Source organism: Mandrillus leucophaeus, unplaced genomic scaffold (genome assembly GCF_000951045.1).
Source record: "Mandrillus leucophaeus isolate KB7577 unplaced genomic scaffold, Mleu.le_1.0 Scaffold11, whole genome shotgun sequence".
Lineage (NCBI taxonomy): Eukaryota > Metazoa > Chordata > Mammalia > Primates > Cercopithecidae > Mandrillus > Mandrillus leucophaeus.
The window spans coordinates 1625785-1637349 of NW_012099209.1; the positions used below are offsets into that span (position 1 = coordinate 1625785).

At 52.8% G+C, this 11565-nt stretch overlaps 1 protein-coding gene across 1 annotated transcript in view; it reads right to left on the reverse strand.

Moving 5' to 3' along the window:
* The window catches only part of UNC13A (unc-13 homolog A (C. elegans)), a 103831-nt gene extending 92682 nt beyond the window's left edge, over positions 1-11149 (reverse strand). Inside the window, exons 1-4 of the mRNA XM_011991186.1 lie at positions 11014-11149; positions 5216-5245; positions 3854-3953; positions 1649-1766 (exon numbers count right to left, since the gene is read on the reverse strand). Of these exons, the coding sequence (XP_011846576.1) occupies positions 1649-1766; positions 3854-3953; positions 5216-5245; positions 11014-11149 (384 nt within the window). The remainder of the gene's footprint in view (positions 1-1648; positions 1767-3853; positions 3954-5215; positions 5246-11013) is intronic.
* Between the last annotated feature and the right edge of the window lie 416 nt (positions 11150-11565).

Here is an 11565-nt window from a genome sequence, read left to right on the forward strand (position 1 = left end):
AGATCACTTGAGGTCAGGAGTTCAAGACCAGCCTGCCCAACATGGTGAAACCCCATCTCTACTAAAAATACAAAAATTAGCTGGGTGTGGTGGAGGGCGCCTGTAATCCCAGCTACTCAGGAGGCTGAGGCAGGAGAATCACTTGAGCCAGGGAGGTGGAGGTTGCAATGAGCCAAGACTGTGCCATTGCACTCCAGCCTGGTGATAGAGTGAGACTCTGTCTCAAAGTAAAATAAAATAAAATAAAATAACGAAAACGAACAAACAAAAAACAGTCCCCAGTCCCTCCTCTATGCCTAGTTCATAGTGGATGATGCAAGGGTCCCCAAGAGGCCCCAGCCATCATCATCCTGGCCCCTGAGGAGCCCATAACCCTGGGAAACAAGGCTGGACACAGGCACCCATGAGGTCATAGCTAGCCCAGAGGAAGGAAGGAGGACTAAAGGATCCAGAGGGAAGTCAGAGAGGGCTCCCTGGAGGAGGGCACATGGGAATTTAGAGGGTGATGGAAAGGAGGACACTTGAAGCTCAGGGAACACACTATACAAAGGTTCAGAGGCTGCAATCTGGGAGGGGTGGAGGTTGGAGTGTGGGAGAAGATGAGGCTAGTGGGCAGGTGCCATCTGAGGGGCCTCCCAAGGCAGATGGACAGGGGAGGACAGATGAGAGCTCCAGCTAATAAGACCTTCCTGGGGTCAGCATGGAGGGGTTGAGACTTAAGGTCAGGAGGCCAGGGATTGGGCTGTGGGGACAGATGAATAGACATGACCACGGCCTGGTGTGGTGGCTTGCACCTGTAATACCAGCACTTTGGGAGGCTGAGGTGGGCAGATTGCTTGAGCCCAGGAGTTCGAGACCAGCTAGGGGAACATGGCAAAACCTTGTCTCTATTGAAAATACAAAAAAAATGAGTGGGGCGTAGTGGCATGCACCTGCAGTCCCATCTGAGGTGGGAGGATCACTTGAGCCTGGGAAGTCAAGGCTGCAATGGGCCATGATCGTGCCACTGCACTGCAGCCTGGGCAACAGAGTGAGACCCTGTCTCAAAAATAAATAATTAAATAAAAAATAGACATCACTGCTACCTGCTGACCGTGATGCACAGGCTGAGGGGCCAGGGTTGCTACCTAACACTTTCTTATGAGCTGGTGTAACCTTCCTGCTGCTGCCCATCTGGGACACAAAATGCTAATTGCCTACATTACCCCTTTTCTCCTTCCAAGGTAATACATTTTTAGCTGTGCCTAAGGTTGCACTACCTAGGACTACATTTTCCAGTCTAGGACTACATTTCCCAGAATCTCTTGCAGCTAGGTGTTGGCCACATGTCTAAGTTCTGGCCAATGAGATGTGCATGAACTGCCCCCCTTCTCCCCACCATCACCTTTCTGTGGTTGGAATGAAGATGCAATGGTGAGCCTAAAGCAGCCATTTGGGGCCACAAGGTGGAAGCCACAAGGAGAGAGAGGCAGAGCAAAATGGAAGGTGTATAGGTCCTGGTGACTTTGGAAGGTTCGTGGCAATCCCAAGTGTCTACATTGATGTTGTCGGGGCATTGGAGATAAATGTCCATCTTGTTTAGCCCACTGGTCTCTGGGCTTCTGCAAGGCACTCGTCCTTCCTCACCCTCAGGCCACCCGCCACTCACCTCATTGGACTGGCGGATGGTCCGCAGTGGGATCCACACAGTGCCCACCATTGTGTCCCAGATGAGACCTTTGTTCCACACCTCCACTGTCAGTCCCAAATCCAGACGGTTAATCTCGCTGCGGAAAAAGGAGAAGGGGCATCGAGGGAGCAGGAGGGAGGAAACGAGGGCCCAGAGAGGTTAGTTCATTCACCTGAGAACATACAGCATACTGCAATTCAAACCTAGGCTTGGGAGTGTTCTAGTCAGTAGGGTAACATGGTGGTTCTCATTTTATAGAGGGGAAACTGAGACCAGGGTGGGAAGTTAAGAGCTCGGGGTATCACAAAAGAACCAGGATTCAAAGCCGGGAAGGACGGCTTGGGAACAGATGTTAGACCTCGCCTGCACCTTCATCTTTCTGAGCCCTTCCTTGGCCCTCCAACCCTGATCATGCTGGGTAAGTGAGAAAGAAGCTCAAATACCCTCCGTAGCTCCCTTTACCCCCAGGATAAGGACATTGGGGGCACCTCTGTCCTTCGCAGTGTCATCTCCATCTAATGAGGTGAGGACACAATCCCACCTCCAAGCACTTTCCCTGCAGGCCTCGCCCTAGACATATGTGGATTCGGGGGAGCAGGAAACTTAGTGAAATGTGAGATTCACTGAATTTACAGTTCACCAAAGATTTATCTTAAGGAATGTATTTTTAAAATATGGCCGGGCGCAGTGGCTCATGCCTGTAATCCCAGCACTTTGGGAGGCCGCGACAGGTGGATCACCTGAGGTTGGGAGTTCAAGACCTGCCTGACCAACATGGAGAAACCCCGTTTCCACTAAAAATTCAAAATCAGGCCGGGCGTGGTGGCTCACGCCTGTAATCCCAGCACTTTGGGAGGCCGCGACAGGTGGATCACCTGAGGTTGGGAGTTCAAGACCTGCCTGACCAACATGGAGAAACCCCGTTTCCACTAAAAATTCAAAATCAGGCCGGGCGTGGTGGCTCACGCCTGTAATCCCAGCACTTTGGGAGGCTGAGGTGGGTGGATCACGAGGTCAGAAGATCGAGACCATCCTGGCTAACACGGTGAAACCCCATCTCTACTAAAAATACAAAAAATTAGCTAGGCATGGTGGCGGGCGCCTGTGGTCCCGGCTGCTCGGGATACTGAGGCAGGAGAATGGCGTGAACCCGGGAGGCGGAGCTTGCAGTGAGCCGAGATCGCACCACCGCACTCCAGCCTGGGGGACAGAGCGAGACTCTGTCTCAGACAAAAAAAAAAAAAAAGGAAAAAAAATCTGTTGGCCAGGCGCAGTGGCTCACGTCTGTAATCCCAGCACCTTGGGAGGCTGAGGTGGGCGGATCACATGAGTCCAGGAGTTTGAGACTAGCCTGGCCACCATAGGGAAACACCATCTCTACTTAAAACACAAAAATTAGCTGGGTGTGGTGGCACACGCTTGTAATCTCAGCTACTTGGGAGACTGAGGCAGGAGGATCACTTGAATCTGGGAGGTGGAGGTTGAAGTGAGCCGAGATCACGCCACTGTACTCCAGCTTGGGCAACAGAGTGAGGCTCTGCCTCAAAACAAACAAACAAACAAAACTGGTGGCAAGGCCTGGGAAGGCATGATGTCCTGAAGTTGTAGCTCGGGGGTGGTGGTCAGGGAGGGCTTCACTGAGGAGGTGACACAAGCTGAGACCTGAAGGAGAAGAGCCAGCTGGGGACAGGAAAGCAAGTGCAAGGGCCCTGGGGCAAGAACGAGCTGGGAGGTGTTGGAGACAAGGGGCAGCGGTGGGTGTGGCTGGGTCAGGTGAGGGAGATAGAGCGAGAAGCTGGTGGGAACCGCGGGGAAGGCGGTGGGTTTTATGGTGAGGTCGATGAGCCATGGACAAGTTTGGAACATGGGAGCGACAGGATGTGATTTGCAGTTTTAAAAATATTCCCCTGGCTGCCTGGAGAACAGATTGTAGGAGGTGGATGGCACAGGAGGCCAGGGCGGAGGCTGGCGGGCAGCGGGGACTTGGCTGGTGGCCACGGAGACCAAGGGAAGGGATTGGATTGGGGATGTGCTTTGGAGGCGAGGGTGATAAGGTGGACATGGGAAGAGGGAGGACAGAGGGGAGTCGCCTGGGATTCCCTGGTGTCCAGCTCTGCCCTGAGGGGCCAGCGAGGTGCTGGGCTGTGCCAGGGGCCCAGGTCATGCCAGACACTGCAGACTCACAACATGAAATCCTGCTCCCAGCTGGGCTGGCTGCCCCGCACCGCGATGGTCGTGCTCTTGACATTCTGAACTTTCAGGGTCACGTACGTGTTGAATTTCTCTGTGGCAGTGAGAGCAGCGGTCAGCGCTGGGGCTCAGGGACTCTCCAATGCCCTTCCCAAGCTCTAGACGATCTGCTATGATCCCTTCGGGAATTTCTGGGCCACTCACCCCCTAACCCACAACCCTAACCCTCAGGGCACAAGGGAGGGGCCTCAGTGCCGGGAGACGTGGAATTTTGGGATACTTCATCCAGCTGCTTCGAAATGACCATGTCATTGGTTTTCGGCTAAAAAGACTGAGGTCCCAGAAAAGGGGAACAACATTGACCGTAAGAAACCCCCTTGGCAGGCCGGGCATGGTGGCTCGCGCCTGTAATCTCAGCACTTTGGGAGGTCAAGGCGGGAGGATTGCTTGAGCCCAGGAGTTCGAGACCAGTTTGGGCAACTTGGCAAAACCCTATCCCTACTAAAAATACAAAAAATAATTAGCTGGGTAGAGTGGCACCCACCTGTGGTCCCAGCTACTTAGGAGGCTGAGGTGGGAGGATCGCTTGAGCCTGGGAGGTTGAGGCTGTAGTAAGGCATGATTGCACCACTGCACTCCAGCCTCAAAAAATAAAAATTTAAAATAAAAATAATAATGATACAAAAAAGGCAGGGCAAGGTAGCTCACGCCTGCAATCCCAGCACTTTGGGAGGCCGAGGCGGGCGGATCATTTAAGATCAGAAGTTTGAGACTAGCCTGGCCAACATGGCGAAACCCCATCTCTACTAAAAATAAAAAAATTAGCTGGGCGTGGTAGAAGGCGCCTGTAATCCCAGCTACTTGGGAGGCTGAGGCAGGAGAATTGCTGCTTTAACCTGGAGGCAGTTTGCAGTGAGCCGAGATCACACCACTGCACTCCAACAGAAGGAGACTCTGTCCCAAAAAAAAAAAAAAAAAAAAAGAAGGAGGAAAGAAAAGAAAGAAACTCCTTTCGCCTCTCAGCTTCATTTTTCCCACCTGTAGCCCCATCTAAGAGTCCCCATTCTGCCTCTTAGGATCCTGGGAAGAGCCATTGGCTCAGGGCAAGCCCCACCCCTTACAGAGTCTCCAAGGATGGCTGGGGAGACCCGCGGACCCCCATACAAACTGCAGGGACCCCAGGCCAAGGGCTGCCCCTCCCCCTATTTAATCCTCTGACCCCTCTCCTGATGCTCCGAAGACATAAAGCCCAAGTCTAAGTCTGGGCTGGGACCCCCTCCCCAGTTTCTCCAAGAGACAGACAGACAGACAGACAGACAGACAACACCGGACAGGACAGCAAAAGAAGCTACTTACCTTGGGCACCATCAAACTTGGCTTTTTTGACTGTGGAGAGAGACAGAGATAGGGAAGGGAGACGGGAGAGATGTGGGGAGAAGAAAGGCAAAGATACAGAGAGATTCAGAGACACATCAAGATAGAGACATAAGGAGAGAGACACAGAGGAGAGACAGGCAAAGATAAAAAGCAAAAGAGACAGATGTTAAAAAAGATAAAGATAGAAACAATGTCAGAGACGGAGACAAGGGGAGGAGGAGAGGTAGGAAAGAGGAGGCAGGGATGAGAGGGAGAGAGAGAAGCCATCAGACAGATGAGCACAGGCAACCCTAGAATGGAAGGAAATTTGGACCCTGAGAGCATTCCCTACCTGCCCCCTCCCTGCATCCCCTGTCCCCATCAAATTCCCCAAGCTCCCAACTAGCTGTGCCTTTACCCACAATTGAACAATATTAGAAGAAAGAGCTGGGCAGATGGTGGGAGAGGCCTCCTACAGGAAGCCCTCCAGGATTGCCCCAGAAGAAGAGGGGAAGTTGAGGAGGTGGAGAAGAAGAAGGCGAGGATAAAGACAATCTCTGATGACTCCACCAGCCCTGTCAGGTCAGCAAGACCTCTCCCTCAATTGTCCAGCTCAGTCTGCGATGTCAAATGCTCCCAGGGTTTGGGAAAGCCTCAAAGAAGGCTGGGTGAGGTGGAACGTAGCAACCCAGAGAGCTGGCTGTCAAAATGCTTGTGGAGGGCAAGGCGCGGTGGCTTACACCTATAACCCTAGCACTTCGGGAGGCTGAAGCAGGTGGATCACCTGAGGTCAGGAGTTCGAGACCAACCCGGCCAACATGGTGAAATCCTGTCTCTACTAAAAATACAAAAATTAGCCAGGTGTGGTGGTGGGCGCCAATAGTCTCAGCTACTCGGGAGGCTGAGGCAGGAGAATCACTTGAACCCAGGAGGTGGAGGTTGCAGTGAGCCAAGATCATGCCACTGCACTCCAGCCTGGGCAACAGAGTGAGACTCTGTCTCAAAAACAACCAAAAGTAATGCACATGGAGACACCTGGGTCCTGGCTGGAGGGTTGACAGAGATCGTCCAGCCCCACTTGCTTGTGGGAGGTGCAACCTGAATATATGTCAGGCACCGCCCCCCGCCCCCGCCGAGGTCCAGTCTTCTCACATTTCACATAATCCCACAGCCCCAAGAGATTCATAAGCCATTTCACCCCATCCTCGCTCTTCTCAACGGGTATTCAGTTTCCACTGCCAACACCTCTCACACCTTGCTTTTGTCCTCCACATCTTTTTCCTCCACTAATTCTCTACTCCCACCCCCAATCTTCTCTCCCACACTGAGCTCTTCCCTCCTTTTCCTTTATTTTTTTCTTTTTCTTTTTCTTTCTTTTTTTTTTTTTGATGGAACGAGTCTTGCTCTGTTGCCCAGGCTGGAGTACAGTGGTGCCATCTCAGCTCATTGCAACTTCTACCTCTCAGGTTCAAGCAATTTAGCTGGGACTACGGGCCAGCTAATTTTTGTATTTTTTTAGTGGAGACTGGGTCTCACTATACGTTGGCCAGGCTGGTCTCGAACTCCTGACCTCAGGTGATCCGTCTGCCTTGGCCTCCCAAAGTGCTGGGATGACAGGCGTGAGCCACCGCACCTGCCCCTTTTGTTTCTTCCCTCTTTTCTTCTCCCTTTTTCCTTTTCAAACTAGTGTCTTTGTTTGTGTAGGCAGTGCATGCACATGTTGTAAAATCCAAAACAACCAAAAGATTAGACACCGAGAATAAAGCTCTTTCCATCCCAGCTCTTCGTCTCCCTCCCAGATGCAATCAACGTTGGCAGTTCCTTGTACCACTGGAGATGGTCCATGCGTCGGCAATCATACCCACGTTCATCTTGCTTGATTTCCAAGACAAATGGTAGCATTTGACACCCACTGTTCTAATCCTTCATGTTTTTTCAGTATGTCTTGAAGAGTGTGTACTAGCGAGCTGAAGGATAAATTCCTAGAAACAGAATTGTGTTTCTACGGGCAGATGTCACAGCCTCCCATCCCGGGTTTGTATCTCTGTCCTCATCTCTTGAATTTCTGTCTCACAAAAGGCACCTGAGTGGAGCCAGTGAAGAGATAATTCTCATGAAGAGCGGGGGAAGTGTGATGGCCCTAAACACATGTCAGTGAAGACTGTCTGTTCCTGGCCAGGCACGGTGGCTCATGCCTGTAATCCCAGCACTTTGGGAGGCCAAGGCAGGCGGATCACTTAACGTCAGGAGTTCGAGTCCAGCCTGAACAACATGGGGAAACCTCGTCTATCCTAAAACTACAAAAATTAGCCGGGCGTGGTGGCACGCACCTGTAATACCAGCTACTCGGGAGGCTGAGGCGGGAGAATCGCTTGAATCTGGAAGGCAGAGGTTGCAGTGAGCCGAGACTGTGCAACTGCACTGCAGCCCTTGGCTGGGCCTTGAGAGAGGTGAGTACTGGTTTGAGCTGGGTTCAGATTCCAGAGCTGTGTGACCGTAGGCAAGTGAATCCCTCTCTCTGGTTCATCTCAGTTTGGTTCCATCTCTGTCTTTTTTTTTTTTTTTTTCTAGGTCTGGTTTTCTCTCTTACATCCTCAGCTCCACCTAACCCCCAGGGAGCGCACCCACCCAGCACCTCACCCCTGGGACTGAAAGAGGCTCAGGAACACTCAGGAATGTGCCCAGCAGGAGCTTTGGGTCTGGCTCCTGGAGGAGGTCCAGTCTGGAGGGGTGGGGACTCTGTGAAAGGGGTGGGCAGGGGAAGGGGCAGGAGGGAGAATGGTGACGGGGTTGGGGGTGGAGGGGACGCTGACAGAGGCTGAGAAAGGCACCCATAGCTGGAGGGACTCATATAGGGAGAGGAGAGAGGAAGAAATGATGGGCATGAAAGCAAGAGAGGAGAGTCTGGACAGATGGAGAGAAATAGAGACACAAGGAGACAGCGAGAGCACCAGGCATAGAGGCACATGCCTGTAATCCCAGCTACTAGGGAGGCTAAGGCAGAAGGATCCCTTGAGCCCAGGAGTTCAAGACCAGCCTAGCCAATGTCGTAAGATCCCATGTCTAAAAATAATAATTTAAAAGAGAGAAAGAGGCCAGGCATGGTGGCCCACACCTGTAATCCCAGCACTTTGAGCCTGTGGTGGGTGGATCACATGAGATCAGGAGTTCGAGACCAGCCTGGGCAACATGGTGAAACCCTGTCTTTACTAAAAATACAAAAATCAGCTGGGTGTGGTGGTGCACGCCTGTAGTCCCAGCTACTCGGGAGGCTGAGGCAGGAGAATCACTTGAACCCGGGAGGCAGAGGTTGCAGTGAGCCAAAATCGTACCACTGCGCTCCAGCTTGGGTGACAGAGCGAGACTCTGTCTCCAAAAAATAAAATAAAATAAAATAATATTATTTATTATTATTAATAAAAGAGAGAGAGGGAAAGATTTCCACTGGGGGGCCAGGCAGGTGGAGGAGACACTGGGGAGAGGAGAGGCAGTTGGGGGAGAAGGGTGGGGATGTGTATGGGGGTGGGAAAGTGACAGGCTCTGGGGGGGCCTCACTGGGGTCTAGCCTGAGCTGGGCTCACTTGAAGCTCCTCCAACTGTGCCCCGTTTTATAAACCATGGATTTAGGCTCAGAGGGGAGCCCAGTAGCTCCTTGATCTTTTCTGTGTGTGTGAGCCTCTCTCTCTTTCCCCATCCCTGTCTCTCATCTCCCTCCTCCCTGTTCTATTTCTCTCCACTCTGGTCGACTTCTTTTCCTCTCTGTTCTCCCTTTCTCTCTCTGACTGTCTCTGCCCTTCTTGTGCCCCTCCCTTGGTCAATTGGCTCCTCTTCCCTAAGCCTCAGCTCCTTCCCGCAGCCTGTCTTGGCTGGAGGGGAATGATCTCCGTTGGGGTCCTCAGGCAGTGGGGGACCGGCTGGAGGGCTGTACCCTCTGATAGCTGAAGCCAGGCTCCGGCCCTTAGCGCCCTGCCGAGGTCCCGGGTGAGGACATCCACGATTTTTCATCGCTGGGGCTCCGAGTGGGAGAGGGGTCTCAGAGGGAAAAGGGGACAGGGAAGGGGGCCGAGAGTGGAGAGAGGGTCCCCAGGAGGGAAGGGGGTTCGCGGTGGGGGAGGGGATTCAGGAAGGGGGATAGGCGCAGAGAGGAGGGTGGTCTCGGGGGAGGGGCTTGGAGGAGGAAGGGTGCTCAGAGAAGGAACCGACTCTCTCTCCCCGTCTTCCCCGGTCAGTAAATGGTCCCTGAGTCACCGTCTTCGTCGTCATATCCCGCCACCTCCCCGCCCGCGCCGGGTTGCGGTATCAGGGTCAGCGGGGCGGAAGCACCACCCTTCCCCAGCGGACTCCAGCGGGCTTCGGGTCACACGCACGAGGCTATTTATAGCGTGGGCGCGCGGAGGGCGTGGGCGGCGCGCCGGCGGGCAGGGGGGCGGGGACGAGGGGGGTGTCCACTGCCGTCCCCAGCGACGAGCGGGTGAAGACACCGCGTCATGCGGCCTCAAAGGTCTTTGGGGCCCCCCCAGCAGCGCTGACTGATGAATGTAGTGGCTGAACCCGGGAGGCTGAAGCAGGAGTTCAGGCTGCGGGACACCCCTGCAGCCTGGCTCGGCGCCTCAGTTTCTGCATCTGGAAAATGGGGAGACGGAGTGGCTGACCTCCCTTCCCTCTTCTTTCTCCTCCTCTTCTTCCCTCCTCTTCTTCCCTCACCCCTTCTGCAGAATCATGATTGTAGTGTCGTATATACTACTATTATTATTACTGGTATCATTACTGTTTTTATTATTTGGTTGTGTTCTAAAGGTGTCTCTGGCCTGGATTCTAGGATTTGAACACCCTGGATTCTTTTCTTTTTCTTTCTTTTCTCTTCTTCTTTTTTTTTTTTTTTTTTTTTTTTTTTGAGACAGGGTTTCTGTCTGTTGCCCAGACTCCAGGCTGGAGGGCAGTGGTGTGATGATCATGGCTCACTGCAGCCTCGACCTCCCAGGCTCAAGCGATCCTCCCCACTCAACCTCCCGAGTAACACAGACCGCAGATGCGCACCACCACGCTTGGCTATTCCTTTTTATTTTATTTATTTTATTTTTTTGTAGAGATAGGGTCTTAACTATGTTGCCATGGCTGGTTTCAAGGCTCAAGCAATCTTCCCACCTCGGCCTCCCAAAGTGTTGGAATTACAGGCATGAACCACATGGCTGATTGACCCTGATTCTAATTAAGGGGGACTCCAGGGACTCTTGGGAGCACTCGTTCCCTGACCTGCCACGTGGAATGGGGTGGGGAGACAGGAGGTGGAGATCCAGCTGTCTAGGGCTTCTGAAAGCCCACCCGCCCCAGGATTAGCTTGAGGGAGGGGAGGAAGCGTAGAGAATCCAGAAATAGATTCTAGGAGATTTGATCGTTTTGTGTGTGATGTTGGTGGAGGGCATTTCAGCGGGAGATGGATGGGCTTTAGGATAAAAGACCTCAGCTCTGCTGGTTTCGCATCTGGGAGAGACTAAATGAGGACCCTTATCCTCCGTTGACACAAATAGATCAGAGCCAGACTGAGCCTTCACTGTAAAAAACACCAAGAACATGGAGTTCCAGAGAGCTTCAGGAATCAGGAATTTCTGTGTGTGTTGTTTACCATGTACCACTTAAAACTAGGCCTAGCCTATAGTAGGTGCTCATTAAATAGTAATTCATGGAAGGAATGACGTCACCTCCTCCAGCAGCCCTGGGAGGTTGAGCTAAGAGCTGTCCCCCAGTGGCCCCGGCAGGCGCTGTCCACGGTGCTGAATGCTCGGTCCCCGCCCTCGTACCCTCAATGAACTTGGCTCCCTCCTGCGAGTGGGCCTCGGGACCTCTCTTGGAGCGCTCCTCAGGCCGCAGAATGCAGTGGACTCTCGGAAATGTCCTACACTTAGAACCGCCTTCCAGAAAGCTTTTAGTCCCCATTAATGAAAACATCATCACTGATTTTTTTTTTTTTCTTTTTTTTTGAGAAGGAGTCTCACTCTGTAGCCCAAGCTGGAGTGCAGTGGCGCGATCTCGGCTCACTGCAAACTCCACCTTCGGGGCTTCAGCGATTCTCGTGCCTCAGCCCCCTGAGAGGCTGGGACTATAGGCGCGCGCCACCATACCCAGCTAATTTTTTTGTATTTTAGTAGAGATGGGGTTTCACCATGTTGCCCAGGGTAGTCTTGAACTCCTGAGCTCAGGTGATCCGCCCGCCTCGGCCTCCCAAAGTGCTGCGATTACAGGCGTAAGCCACCGCGCCCGGCCCATCATTGATTTTTCATGTCTTTTGCTCATGATTATTGGGCCTTCCCGTAGGCTGGGCGTTGTGCCAAGGGCTCTGCAAGCCTCATTGG